The sequence below is a fragment of the Vicugna pacos genome, chromosome 11, assembly GCF_048564905.1.
Source record: "Vicugna pacos chromosome 11, VicPac4, whole genome shotgun sequence".
NCBI classification, from domain to species: domain Eukaryota; kingdom Metazoa; phylum Chordata; class Mammalia; order Artiodactyla; family Camelidae; genus Vicugna; species Vicugna pacos.
In genome coordinates this window covers 37,022,232-37,038,001 of record NC_132997.1, presented here as the reverse complement: position 1 = coordinate 37,038,001, position 15,770 = coordinate 37,022,232, and the positions used below count along the sequence as shown (strand labels likewise).

The 15,770-nt window shown below is 34.6% G+C and overlaps 1 protein-coding gene across 9 annotated transcripts in view; it reads left to right on the top strand.

The window, feature by feature from the left end:
• Window positions 1-15,770, top strand: part of ZFAND4 (zinc finger AN1-type containing 4) — a 64,687-nt gene that overhangs the window by 31,377 nt on the left and 17,540 nt on the right. For 5 of the 9 annotated variants that reach the window (XM_072971125.1, XM_072971124.1, XM_072971129.1 and 2 more), the window contains 4 exons: window positions 709-776; window positions 4,059-4,245; window positions 11,913-12,060; window positions 13,209-13,256. In XM_072971125.1, coding sequence (XP_072827226.1) covers window positions 709-776; window positions 4,059-4,245; window positions 11,913-12,060; window positions 13,209-13,256 — 451 coding nt within the window. The remainder of the gene's footprint in view (window positions 1-708; window positions 777-4,058; window positions 4,246-11,912; window positions 12,061-13,208; window positions 13,257-15,770) is intronic. The other 4 variants (XM_072971130.1, XM_072971128.1, XM_015249395.3 and 1 more) reach the window with 2 other exon arrangements.

The window sequence follows — 15,770 nt, the reverse complement described above, 5'->3', positions numbered from 1 at the left end:
TCTTATCTTGCCTTATTTGCTCCTTTCGTTGAATATTGACCCATTTCCACCTGGCTACGTTCCTTTTCTTTCCATTTTTCCAAGAGTTTTGGGTGAGAGAGTATTGCTCTTCACCAAGTCTTTCATTTTTTCTTAAGCCCTCCTAACGTGACACTAAGTGACACTGTGTGCACCAGTGATTGCAAATATACTGCCTGACCTTTTGTCTCTGTTTCTCCCATCTCTCACATAATTCTTCATGCTTTCCTTAGAATGAAAGGGTCTGAGGCCGTGTGGAATAGCTAGGAGAGCACTGGGAGTTGAGAGACCTTGTAGATTTGCTTTTTTTTTTTTCCTATTGTTTTATTTTATTAAATAGACCTGCTGTTTCTAACACTTTGGGTCTTGAACAAGCTTCTTTTCTTCTTAAGGCCCCTTTCCCGACATGTGAAGTAAAGAGGCTAAACCACATGACCACAGAGGGTCCATTCCTTACTTTTATTCTGGGATGTCATGGCCTATTTAAGGCATATGAGAACTTCTTCATTTTTTCATTATTGATACAAGTATATAAGTTAACATTTTATATTTATGCACATTGCTGTATCTTTTTTTGTGTGTTTAGAGGGTAGTCATTAGGCTTGATAAACACATAATTATGTGTATATTTAAGACTGAATGCATTTTGATGATTGTGGTTTATTTTATTTTTGTGTTAACTGTCCACAGCATTTCAGAAGGTTGTACCTTGAAGCTGGTATTGGCTATGCGTGGTGGACCTATAAATACTAGAAGAGGTAGGCATATGTTAAAATTATGTATGTTAAAGCAATTTGACAATAATAATCTTCAAGCCAGATGATGTTTTTATAGCCTTAGGTTTTATTCAGATTCTCTTTATGCTATTAGGTCTTAGAAGAACATGGAGAACTTTGTTTCTCTAGGCATTGTTCTTGAAAGCCTAAATGCAGAGGCAGGAACTCATATTCCAGAAAATCTCATGATTCCTGATTCAGTCAAGAGAGATTTAAATATAAACCTCATCAGTATAGGGAAGGGTAATGGGACGGCATGGTATACATATTATGTTGTTACCACTGTGTTTAGGTTCATACTGATCTTGCTGCTTTTTTTAATCCTGAGTCTTCAACTCCTGGGGTGTTGATTGTTATAGGAAATTCCTATGATATCTCTTTGCCTGGTTTGTGAGCATTTGGGTTTCATAGACATTATGGCCCTGTTGAATCCTTTTTTAAGGATGTGGGTGGTCTCTGGGGTTCCATTTGTTCATTCAGCAAACACATTTTGAGCATCTCCTATATGTGCAGTATTTCATGGGAGAAAAAGTTCCTGCTTCATAGCAATGCCTACAATAAACATGTAAAGAATTGATCTTGTTTTAAGCAGTTGTAAGTGCTCTGGAGGGAACAGGATTGCATGAGTGTCTGTGGCAGCAGGGTGGTATGAGGACAGCTGTGGAAGCGCCCTTGGAGAAGGTGATGAGCAGAGACTTGATTAAAAAGGAAGTTCGAAGCGTAGGAAGAGTGGGGAGTGTTCACATTTGCCCTGGATTCAGGTATGTCACATGAATCTCCATAAAGCAGAGGCATTCTTAGGTTTCTCAGAGCAGTCCTGCTCTGCGGGCCTCATTTTGGGGAAGGCCTTTGTATTTGTTTTGTGTTAATGGCTTATACTTCTTCCACAAGCCACATTTCATCTCTGTGCTTCATAATTTTGATTAGAAAATAGGATTATCACCATCTTTTTTCTAGCTATTTCAAGAGTATTTTGTGAGATATGTTACCTTGGCCATTGAACTGTTTGGGATAAGTTAGAAGAAACAACAAAAATAATGTGAGCAGTGATTAACAAGCACTCCTAATATCATGGACTTTCCATTAGTTGGACTTGCGAAATTGTCCCATATGACATAAGGTGATGTTTATAGTACCAATTCTGAGGGTAGTACAAGAACCCTAATGTGTTTACTGAGCCATTATAAGAGAGAATTACGTAGCGTTTAATGACATTTGAATTCCACTGTATTATATTTTTCAAAGTTGATTATTTGTGTATGGTATTGTCTTTAAAGCAGGGTGCTTAATCAGAACACCTACTTTTCTTACTAGGACTAAAATTATGTTTATGAGGAAGAGTGTAAGTATCACAGATTCTGAGTTAAAAATATATGTATTTTTTAACTTAAAAAAAGAAAGTAAAAGACATCACTACCGTTTGATAATTGAAGCTTTGTAATACCTTTTTTCCTATAACTTTCTATGCCTTGTTTCTAAATTGAAAAATCAGCACCTAAAACTTGTCTGTTTTTTTGACATTTTAAATTAAGTTGTTAATAATTTTGCCTTTATTGAGTCAACATTTTAAATTAAAAGCTTGCTATTATCCACCTTACATCATTGAAAACTTTGTGGAAAAGAAAAACTATACCCAGATCTAGAACTTCTTGATACTGTATTTGAGGAACCTTATTTTTTTTAGCTATTTAATCTTAACTTGAAAATTATGGCTTAGAAAATACCTTTGTCATGTGAATTCCAGTAAGAGTTAGCTCTTAAAATTATTTTTGAATTAACCATTATCAAAACAGCATAGAAAATACTTTTATTTCTAAAACTAAATTTTATCCTTAATTATGTACACAGTATTTTACACCTGATGAAATCGAAATGATTTTTCTATTATGGAAAGGTGTGTGTATACATACACATCTTTGATGGCAATGCCTCCCTAAGTAAGGCATACTCTGTTGGCTTAAGCAAGACTTTCATGTGGTTTTAGTAGTGGCAGTAGCCTAATTTTTATGTCTTATTAATGAGGAAAATGTAGCATTGACTTAAAATGGCAATAAGTTGTGTTATAAATGTCTTTTAATATTTACATATTTTGTGCCTGTGAAAGAGTATCAAACATCCACATATTTTTATAAAACAAGCTTAATCTTACTGTATTTCTACAGATTTGTGTTTTAGCAGTAGTGATATTGAAATTAGGGTAGAGCATCTTTAATGTTTTTACCTGTTACTTCCAGAGTTTAATATTTCTTATTGCTGTAACTTTTTAAAGGGTTGTATAGCACTGTGATTCTGTTAATAAATAAGCTACTTGAATGAAACTTACGGAGTTTGAGAAATTGTTGCCTCTTTTAAGAAAGAACAAATGTTTCTGCAGCTTGACATGAAAATGTCCTTGGAAGCAAACTTTTTTTTTTTGGTGATCATTACTTAGACTCCCTGATCTGGGGTTCAGTGGCTTTTCGGGCATTCAGCCTATGAGCTAGCAATCTCCTGAGGCTCTTTCCCGCCATAGGAGCAGAATCTGGCTACTGTAATGACAGCGGGTTGAGATGATGGCTGCAGTATTATTCAGACCTGAGGACAACTCCAGGCCACTAGAGCTGTGTGCTCTGACTAGATATATAAGACACGTGCCAGGACAGTTGGGGTCCTGGGAGGATACTTTCAAAGAAACAACGTATTGATCATTACACACATGGCAGTTTTAGTGCACTAAGTGGCCCCCTTGTGTTCTGAGTTACTCTGTACTTTTAATTACCTGACTTCAGGTCAAGAGCTAGGAAGAATCAGCCTTTGTATAAAACCAGAAAGAGAAAAAGGGATTTGTTTCTAATATGTTTCCCAGTTGTGTGTGTGTTTTTTAATTAAAAGTAAGTGGAATTTATCTTGCTTTTAAATTATTGACTATTGGAACCAATACTTGAAAATATAGGGAGAGTAAGGTGTAAAGTGAAAACAATCATTAGATAATTATGTCATAGAATCAACAAATATGAGCTCTGGTGGCACAGGTATTTTGGTTAAATCGTGTCTTTGTACATAGCAATATAATCATTTCATTTCTTTCATGTTAATACATGGGGAATGCTGAATTAACTATAAAAAGACCAGAAACTTACTTGCAGAATCTAATTTATATATATATATATGTGTAGTATGCACAGGTTGTTGTTCAGATTCAGCACATCATATCCTGTCAATGTATCAAGATGCATAAAACTTCATAAAAATTGAAAGCTTGTTTATCAATTTTTCCATTTGTAGTTCCTATGGAAGATCCACTTAGGGAGATGGCTGAGTACATGGATTCCAGTCGAGATGAGGTCTGGGAGAAGACCTCCTCCACCAAACAAGTTACGTTTTTGGTATACCGAGAAGGAGATCAGTTGAATTTCTTTCGTGTAGTAGATAGGGGAGATGGCACTTTAACACCATTGTCTGAATCTTTAAGGTAAATAGGTTTTCATTTGCATGTCTCAGAAATGAACACTGTATGATACACCCATAAACCTTGTTTACCTGTGTTGTCAAAATAATCTTATATTCACAAGACTGACTAAATTTTATGAATTCCCCACTTTTCCCCTACCCCACCCTTTATATAATTCTGAAATTAGCCTTCATATGATTGATATGAGTAATTTCTAAAGTTGAAGTTTCCTTATGGAGTAGGATTTTTTCATAAAAAACTTATTTCTATCACTCTATGAAACCCTAAGATGCCTACTAGATTATAGAGTCTTGTTATAATTGTGTGTTATTATATAACTGTGGCATAATGGAAAATTGCTCTGTTTTTCCAAAATGTAACTTCCTGCTTAAAGGTGGATAAATCTCCTTTCTTCTCTAGTCTTGTTTTCCTACTGTAACAGGAAGAGGGTCTGTTGTATTCTAAAATCAGAAGGAAAACAGCTTAAAGGTACTTAGCTAGTCAAGAGAATCAATTGGACAAGGTAACCTTTAAGTTTCACTCTGCTTTGCTATGATTCTTTGTGTCCTTTGCCTCCTTTAAGTCGCTAAACATGCACTGAACTTTTTATAGTCTCTACACTAAGCTTGGGTTAAAAAGATTATTGTCCTTCCCTTCCTGGGACATGCAATCTGCTATAAATAGTATCTAAAATACAATATTGGCAGTTGTTATGAAAAGACACCAACATCAGCAACTCTGGAAAAGCAGATGAGGGCCTTCATGTTGCCTGAAAGATGAGGTGTTAGGGACAAACTCTGAGAAAAAGTGACTTTAAAAGAGGAGTAAGACAGGCAAAGAAAGGGAAGCTATTCCGGGTAACTAAATTTAATTCCGCAACGTAAAAACCTAGCGGCAATACCATTCACAGGAAAAACAGCCTGTAGTCTGGAGATCAGTTTCTGTGGGTTGAGAAGTCTACGCACAGTATATGTAGGTGCTCTGCTCAGGGTCTCACAAAGCTGCATTTAAGGTGTTGGCAAAGGTGTACTCTTACCTGGAGGCTTGACTGGGGAAGAGAATCTACTTTCAAGCTCATGTTGGCATAATTCATTTCCTGGTGATGATGTGACTGAGGACCCTGATATTTTGCTGGCTCTTGGGTAGAGGCTGCCCTCACTTCCTTTTGATTTAACTCAGAATCAACTGATTTGGGGCCTCGATGACATCTGCAAAATCCCTTTTCTTCTGTCATATTGTGTTGAATAGAAGCAAGTCGTAGGTCATGCCCACACTCAAGGCTAGGAGAGCGTACAGGGTGTGAGCACCAGGAGTTGGGAATCATGGGGGTTCCTTTAGGATTCTGCCCACCACGGAGTGTTATGTGGAAGAGGGATTATATTCATTCTTTGGGGCCAGAGAGCAGACTGTGACAACGGGTGTTGCCCGCTGGCTCTAACGTGTCAGGATTTGGTTAGCACTGCAAATGTGGCTTAAACATAGGGGCTAGAAGTAGAGAAGAGGGAGCAGTGAGGGCTGTGGCTTTACTCCAGTGTCTCTCACTTAGATGATGAATAGAGTTTCCTTATACCAGCCTCTCCATGTGCTAGATAACTGTTGTGGTGGTTTTCTTCCATAGAACATCCTCTTTTGACTCTCCTTTCCTAACGGAAAAAAATCTAAGCTCTGTGGCTTAGCATGGAAGGCCGTTTACAACCTGTCATCATCAGTTTTTCAGGTCTCTTTTATCATGCCATGTTTTTGTACATCTTTTTTCCTTCACTTGAAGTGTCATTTCCTCCTTTTACCCCATTTTTTTTTCCCTATTCAACTTCTATTTGTGTTTAAGACATAATCCAAATTTTGCCATGGATTTCGATTAAAATTGCATTACTGTTCCTCTTAAGATAATTTTTTTGTTTATTTTTCTCTTCCTTTCCATTCACCTATCAGAACTGGTTGATATGGGATAGGGTAGTTGAGAAAGGGGAGCAGAAAACTTTCTGGTCATACCATATCTTGCCTGTTCTAGGAGAGCTTTCTTACTCTTCAACAGAGGGCAGCAAACATTTTTTTTTGTAAAGGGCCAGATAGTAACTGTTTTAGGATTTTCAGGCCAAGGGATAAAACTAAGGATACCATGTAAGTACTTCCATGACAAGGGAAAATAAATTTCCACAAAATTTTTAGAGACAAAATACAAAATATAAAAATAATAATTGAGTACATGTGTGTGTTTAATTCAGGTGAACTAATGAGAAGAATGGAATTCTTTTTGGTGGGAGTAATAGTTTACTTAATTGAGCTTGAAAGCTAGTGTTGCCTATTAAATTTACAAAATCAGTTTTAAACTTCGTCTGTTAATATTGATCTGTAATGAGATTTTATGTATTTTATCTTTGAAAACGTCTTTTCATGCAGATGGGTAGTGCCAGATAGTGACAGCAGTCCTTGAGCATATGATTTTTTGAGCATATTCTTCACTTGGAAGGCATTTACAGAATTCTGTCAGAGTCTTCTCTTGCTGTTGGCTTTTAGTATGTCATTATGTTGCAGATTAATCACTTTTCAATTGTACATTTCCTCTAACTTACAATGAGGTATGAAAATTGCTGCCTGGACTTTAAATTTGAGTTGAGAAAGTGTGTCTGCTTCAAATTCGTGTGGGAATAGAGATCTCGCTTTGTTTTTAACTTCTGAAAACATACTATTACGTGTGATTCCAAGTAATGCTAGTTGTCAGTATGACATTACTGCAGTGTAAGTTTCTCATGTAAATATTGTTTTGCCTTGTAATTTTAGGTGGAATTCATTAAGAAATGTTATCAACTTCACAATAAAAGCAAACTTCCTAAGGCGTTTAGCGTTGCATATTAGTGATTGATAGTGGTCACAATTCAGAAAAATTCAGTGTCAGCCCTGAGCTAAAAACAAAAAAATCAATAAAATTGCTACCGCTAAGCCATTGAGCTAATGGTTAAGTTCATCAGACAGGTGAAATTTATCATCGACACTGCTGGTTCAGTAATACATGATAGGCTGAAATATTTACTCCACAAAATCTGCTGACAAATAATATAATGAGTAACCATAGGTTTTAAACACCTTGCATTTTCATCAGTTTGTAAATTTGTCCAACAAGACGTTTTTTCTGTTCCACACATATTTTTACTCCATCAGTTATAGCAGATTTCACTTCAGTTTGTACTGAGTTAGTGTTCTAGCAACTTCTTTGCAAATATTCTTACCTGTAGTTGTTTCATGCAGACCATACATAGGGGCCTGTTCTTCAGTCACTTCAAATTTGGTGTTGATGCTATGAAGAAAGGAAGACAACTGAGTGGTGTCAGTAGCTTATATTGACTCATCAAAAGCCAAGGAAAACAACTCAAATCATTTGCCTTATTTTTTAATTGACTATTGATGTTGCTTCCAGTGTTCTCAACTCTTCTAGAAATTATTCTTGCCAAAGAAGCAGTCTTTAAAAAGGTTTGTTTTCTCTGGACCCATTTCTTCAACTGCTATGACCAAACATGGTTTAATCAGTTCACAGTTGTAAGCCTTTCCTTGCACGGCTAATAAAAAAGGCACTTGGAAACTTATTTTGGTTGCACTCTCATTTTCAGTTTTTATTTTTGCAAAGAGATTCTGTTGTGATGAGGTACTCCATGTAAAATTTTCTGCTTTTTTGACCACTGCTTTCCTGCAAGTTGGAAATGTCATGATCTTTTGACTGATACTGTCCAAATATGTTGTTTTCTTTTAGAATAGCTATAGTGTCAAATTGCATAATAAATACAGCTCTTTGATATCTAGTTGATAGCAGAGCAATCTGCTCTCTACTGTGCCCTAAAAGTCCATACTTCTCTTCTTGTTTTGACATGTTGGGCATATACTGGTAATAAAGTGTCATTGCATAGCAATACACATGGCATTCAGAATGCTGTTGAATTATGACTATGCCAGTGTGATTTATAGTGTCCCAAGCCACAGTGAAAAGCAATGAGAGAACCACTTACAATTTGTTGTAGCTGTTCAGTCCTGCCATTGTAGTGCAAGAGCAGAATACAGTATGTGATCAAGTGAGTGTGGCTGTGTTTCAGTGAAACTTTATTGGACACTAATGTGAATTTCATATAATTTTCACATTGTGAAATATTTTGATTTTTTTTCAGCTATTTAACAATGCTGTCCTAGGGCAGTCTACCCAAGCAATAGAAATAAAAGCAAAAATAAACAAATGGGACCTAATTAAACTTAAAAGCTTTTGCAAAGCAAAGGAAACCATCAGCAAAATGAAAAGACAACCTATGGAGTGGGAGAAATACTGCAAATGATGCAACTGACAGCTTAATTTCCAGAATATACAAACAGCTCATACAACTCAATAACAAAAAACAAACAACCCACTCAGTGAAAAAGTGGCCAGGAGACCTAAACAAATATTTCTCCATTGAAGACATACGAATGGCCAATAGGCACATGAAAAAATGCTCAGTATTGCTAATTATCAGAGAAATGCAAATCAAAAGTACAATGAGTTATCACCTCACACAGGTCAAAATGACCATCTTTAGAAAGTCCACAAACAATAAATGCTAGAGAGGATGTGGAGAAAAGGGAACAGTGTTGGTGGGAATGTAGTTTGGTGCAGCCATTATGGAAAACAGTATGGAGATTCCTTAAAAAACTGGAAATAGACTTACCCTATGATCCAGCAACCCCAGTCCTGGGCATATATTTGGAGGAAACTTTAATTCAAAAAGATACATTCACCCTAATGTTTGTAAGTGCACTATTTACAGCAGCCAAGATACGGAAGGAACCCAAATGTCCATCAACAGATGGTTGGATAAAGATGTTGTGGTTTATTTTTACAATGGAATACTACTTAATACTCAGCCAAAAAAAAAAAAAGCCACTTGCAGCGACATGGATGGATCCTGGAGATCATCATACTAAGTAAAGTAAGCCAGAAGGAAAAAGAAAAATGACATATGATATCACTTATATGTGGAATTAAAAAAAAAAAGGACTCAAATGAACTAATTACAAAACAGGAAGAGATTCAGACATAGAAAACAAACTTATGTTACTGGGGGGAAGTGGGGGAGGGTGGAGAGATAAATTGGGAGTTTGGGATTTGTAGATACCAACTACTATATATAAAATAGATAAACAACAAGGTCCTATTGTTTAGCACAGGGAACTATATTCAGTACCTTGTAATGACCTATGTAATGACAAAGAATATGAAAAGGAACATATATGTAAATGAATCACTATGCTGTACACCAAAAATTAATGCAATATTGTAAATTAACTATACTTCAATAAAAGAAAGCTGGAAAAAAATAAGCGATGGACTGAGTTTGGCCTTGGTCATAGTTTGCAGACTCCTGCTCTAAGAAGAAACAGAGAATTGGGTGTATATTTGATTCATTCTGATGCAGGATCCAGTATCAGTCATCATTTTTAGTCTCAAATCTTTTTAGTTAATTGTGTTACTTGACTTTTTTTTTAAAGTGGAAGGAGGCATTGCAACATTTAAATGGTTAATTTATCTGTGAAAGTCACATGAGGACTTGGCTTCAGGATGAACAGTATTTGTGTTGAAATAAATAATATATTTGCCCACCTCTTATTCTTTGATATTATTAGAGTAAAAAATTTAGAGAAAGTTAAATATATCAATCATTCAAGAAAATATTTAGAATAGTTAACTATAAAGAAAAATATTTGGGGATTAATTTTATAAGTTATTATTTTATCCTAGTCTTTGTTACATTTTCCCATTTAGAAAAAAAGTTGGCATTGGTTTCTAACTGATCTCATGAATTTATGCATTGTGAGAGAAAACACAATAACGTGATACTTGTAGAAAAAATTAGGTGAATTTAAGTGCTTTTTGTCCTCTAAAATGCATCTAGTGAAATATTTATCATGACTGTACTTTTTTACATGTATATACACACACTGTTCTCTATGGGAAAACAGTAAAGGATCAGTTTTTTAATGACAGGAAAGTTGAGTTAGAAAACTCTTTTAATATTTAATATGGGTAAATTTAAAATGCCACAGGATATAACAGAGGAGCAGTTGAAGTTAAAATATATTAAGGTAACCAAGAATAGAATATACTTGAGTCATTTCTTCCAATTCCAAGGGTGAACTTGCAGAAATCTTCACTCAACCCTCCTTTTCAGGTATGGTTAACTTCAAGACAAGAACCTTCACATACTGTAAGTTCTGTCACTTATTTGGGTACATGAGCATGACGCAGTAAGATCTGTTGTTTGGTGCCTGGGGAAGCAACATGAAGTAGTATAAAGAACAGGCTTTGGAACCAGATGGACAGGGTATGTGACTCTTAGGTGCACCATTTACTAGCTCTCTGGCTTAAACAAAATCACTTTTTTAACCTCTCTTGAGTTGACTGTAGTTTCCTCATTTATAAAATGGTGGAATATATCACCTTATATGGTTTTTGTGAGGATTAGAAATAATATGTGGGAAGTGCCTGGCAGAGTAGGCATTCAGTAAATGGTAGCAATGTTAATTTAGTGCTGTGCCAACTGTTAATCTTCATACCGTACTAGGCACCTATAATAGGTAGAGAACGATTGTCATGAGTCAAGCACGTGAGTGTCCACAAGTTATGGAGACCAGTTGCCACTGTTCTTCCTCCTGGTATTCATGGCTGCTGTGCAAAATAATTAACCCATGATTTCAAAATGTCATCAGTTTCACCATGTAAAGTTTATGAATGGGACTCTCCACTCTCTAATTTTGCCTTCATGTGGTGGTAGTATGTCCTTCACAAGCATTATGGAGTATGCCCTGTTAAGGTAATCTTGAATTGTTCCCATTTTCTTACAACCATATAGAACAGGAAGCCTTATTAATTCTCATACTACTTTAGCATAGATTCATACTTTAATTTTCCTATAGTAAATTGGACATGGTGACATATACATTCTTATTATGCTCTGTTTAAAATTTTATTCATTCTTCAAATATGCTGAGCTTGTGTGTTTTTCAAACCTTTACCATTCTAATTTTCCCGTTATTGAAAAAGCAGAATGAAATTTCAATCATGTTTGTATTCAGTTCAGCAAACATTTATTAAATATGTGCCAAGCACTGTGCCTGGTGCTAAGACTAGGAAGATGAATGAAGTGTAATATCTGCTTTCAACTTGCTTACAAATGGGGGAGTAAGAGGGAAAGATAGACACGTAAGAATAAATGTGAGGATAGTGTGGTAAGTGCCATTATATTATGCAGTCAAAGAGAAAGGGCTCCAAATAATAATGTTAAGGTATGAATAAATGTCATTGTGATTGACCAGTAATTGAAATGTTTTATCTGTTTAGTAATTTGTGTCATGCCTTGATCAGGATGTATTTTTTCATTTTAAAACCTATGCTTTAATGGATGGATGCATTTCCACATGTAAAAGATCTTCACTTATGGTACACTTCACTTATGGTGACTTCAGAAAAGCTCAGCTGTGCTGGATTTTCAGTAATGTTAGGTCATGATATTTATCCCCACTTTTTTTTTCCCTCCTAGGAAATACATGTTTGAAATACATTTGCCTTGAATTTGCATTGACAAGATGGACTTACTATTTTATCATTAGCAGCATTTTTAGTCATTGGGTGGGCATCAGACACATTTCAATAATAATTATCGTTCTCTTTGCAGTGGTGGTTCTGTGTATAATTTGTATACTGATGAAGATGAGGAAGTTGAGCCTTCTCCTTCTGGGCAACAGATAATTGAAAATTCAATAACTATGAATAAGATGAAGCTGCTGAAGGCTAAGATGGAGAACATGCATCTGAGCAAAAAGGTGAAGCTTGGCCAGGTCTTTCTCAGTTTCTCCCTGCAGGGCTTACAGCCCTGAAGTCTGTTGGTAATTGTGGAAACAAAAAGATTTATAAAATATTATTCATTTCAAGTTTCTGGCGTCAGTTATTTACGGAGATGTTAAGTGTGATGGATTGATTTTTTAGGCCAGGAATGCATCTAATGTGATAATACTGAACTTAAAATAATTCCTAATTTTTAAAAATTTCATATTTCTAGAGCTAAGAAGGATAATAAATGATAGCCTAACCTTAATTTTTCAATAGTTCCTTTAAAAACTTCTGTTAATATTTATTTATTATGGGTATCTCCTCTGTCAGGGTGTTTATAAGGAGTGTTCAGCTCTCCTAGGTATTGTCAGTTTTACAAAGTGATTCTGAAGTAATTGAATGAATTCTGTCCAATAGTGAATGAGAGTTGCAGTTTTCATGCATTCTTACCAGTATTTGGTAATCTTTTAAATTTTTGTTGTTCTGATTGATATGTAGTGGCATCATCATATTATGGTTTTAATTTGTATTTCTTTGACTAGTAAAGTTGAGCACCTTTCATGTATTTATTGGGTATTTAGATATCTCTTTTTGTAAAATGCCTGTTCAACTTTTGCCTGTTTTTTTTATTGGGTTGTATATGTATTGCGTATTGATTTTATGAGGTCTTTTTATATTCTGGATATAAGTTCTTCGTAATGTATATATCACTACTCTGTTTACTTTGCTTTTCACTCTTAATAGCTCATCTCTTTTTCTTTACCGAAATATAATATGTACACATAGTAAATTCACAAATCTTAAGTGTAAGCTTGATGAATTTTTACACTTATATACAGTCATGTACTTAAAACTCAAATTAAAATAGGATTTGTCTTTCTCTCCAGGTTTCCTTGTAACCTTTCCCAGTCAATTCCTGCCTTTCCTTACTCCCAGAAATAACTGCTATTCTTACATGTCACCATAAATTAGTTTTTACTGTTTTCCAACTTTGTATATAAATAATATCGTATAGAATATACTCTTTTTTGGTCTGATTTCCTTTGCTCAAAATAATACTTTTGCAGCTCATCCATGTTGTTGCATGTATCAGTTCATGCTCTTTTACCGCTGTGTACTAACCCATTGTACGACTATACAGGCATACCTCGGAGATGCAGCAGATTCAGTTCCAGACCACTACAATAAAGTGAGTCACATGAATTTTTTAGTTTCCCAGTGCATATGAAATTTATATTTACATTGTACCATAGGCTCTTAAGTGTGAGGTAGCATTCTGACTAAAAAACAATGTACATACCTTAATTAAAAATACTTTTTTGCTAAAAGATACTAACCATCCTCTGAGCCTTCAGTGAGCTATAGCAGTAACATTAAAGATCCCTGATCACAGACCACCATAACAAATATAATAATAATGAAGGAGTCTGAAATATGGTGAGAATTATCAAAATGTGACCCAGAGGCATAAAGTGAGCAAACACTGCTGGGAAAGTGGCATTGATACAGACTTGCTCAACACAGGGTTGCTGCAAACCTTTAATTTGTTAAAAAAAGAAAAAGAAAAGGCAAAAAGCAGTATCTGAAGCACAGTAAAGACAAACGCAATAAAATGAGGTATGCCTGTACTTCGTTTCTTCCGTCTCCGTTTAACATTTAGGTTGTTTCTAGATTTTGGCTTTCATTGACAAAGCTGTTTTGAACATTCTTATACATGTTTTTGGTGGAAACGTGCACTCTTTTCTCTGGGGCACATAGCTAGGAATGGACTCGTAGTGTCATAGAGCAGGTGTATGTGCAGCTTTTGTTGTTTTGCTAAACAGCCTTCCAAAGTGCCCGAACCAGTTTACACTCCTATCAGCAACAGGAAAGTTCCAGTTTGTGCCACATCCTCACCAACACTTGACATTGTCAGTCTTTTTTATTTTTTCCATTCTGGTGGATGTGTAGTGGTTTTAAATGACATTTCTCTAATGAACAATAATGTTAAGCTTTTCATATGCTTATTGGCCATTAAGATATTGACTTTTGTACCAACAGTCTTTATATCATGTGAATCACACTGTTTAAATACATCATTTTTTTTTAAGATACTGACTTTCGTTAAGTGATTATTCAAGTCTTGCTCATTTTAAAACTTGGGTTGTCTGCCTTTTACTTACTGATTTGAAGACATTTTTATATACTATGGATACAAGTTCTTTTACAGGTATATGATTTATAGATATTCTGACACTTGCAACTTGCTCTTTCACTTTCTTATTCTTTCAATGAATAAATATTCTTTATTGTAACATATTCTAATGTATCGGTTTTCCTTTTATGATTACTACTTTTTATTAACTTTTTATAAAGTCTTTTCCTACCACAGGGTTTTGAAGACATGCTCCTGCATTTTTTTTTCCTCCAAAAGCTCTATGATTTTTACTTTCTCATTTAGATTTATAATCCATCTGGGAAAAAAATCCCACAACTTTTAAAAAAAAATGTATAACGTGAATTAGAGTGAAGACAGTTTTCTTCCAGAAGATGTGCAGTTGGCCTAGCTCTATTAAAAAGAAAAAAATCCTTTCCCCACAATCCTAAATGTTTATGTACCTAATAACAGCTTCAAAATACATGAAGCAAATGTTACAAAGAGAAATGGACAAATCCATAGTCACATTAGCTTTCTATACTTGCGTTGTCAAAAATTGACAGGAAAGATGAACAGAAAATTAGAAAGGATATAAGAAGACTTGATCAGCTATCAACCTATTTGTCTGTATTGACATTTAAAGAATGCTCCACCTAACAACAGCAAAATACACATTCTTTTTAAGTGCATACAGAACATTTACTAAAGTAAACTGATACAACATTGTAAAATGATTATAAATCAATAAAAATGTTAAAATAAATAAATAGAATAGAATAAAATAAACTATATTATGTGATATGAAACAAGTCCCAATAAATTTTAAAAGATTCAAATCATACAAAAAAGTTTCTCTTAATACAATAGATAAAATTAGGAGTCAATAACAGAAAGATACCTGGAAATTCTAATATTTTGGAAATAACAAACTTCTAAGTAACTGACAGATCAAATAAAAAATCCAAAGGGAAATTTAAAATTACACTGAATAAAAATATTCTGATAATGTGATGAATTTGTTTTTTTAATCTGAAATCATTCTTAGAATGAACCACTCTTGGTTGTGATGAATTTTCCTTTTTATATCTTTAGATTAAATTTGCATTTAGGATTTTTGTTCATCAGAGAAATTGGTCTGTAATTTTTCTTTCCATTCCAACATACAGCAAAATTGGAAGAATTTTACAGTGAACTCCCATTTGTCTGCCAGCTAGATTCTATAATATTAAATATATTTTTTAAAAATTTAACTATAGTAATGTAAACATACCATAAAATTTACCATCTTAGTAATTTTAAGTGTATGTACAGTTCAGTAATGTTAAGTACATTCACACTGTTGAGCAACAAATCTCTTCATCTTGCAAACTGAAACTCCGTATGTCCCTGCTCCCCTAGCCCCTGACAACCACAGTTCTACTCTCTGTGATTTATGAATTTGACTTTCCTGATAACCTCAAATAAGTGGAATCTACAGTATTTGGGTTTTTGTGACTTATTTTACTTAGAAAATTTCTATACTTTTGTACGTCACAATTTCCATACTTTTTAAGTTTGAGCAAATAT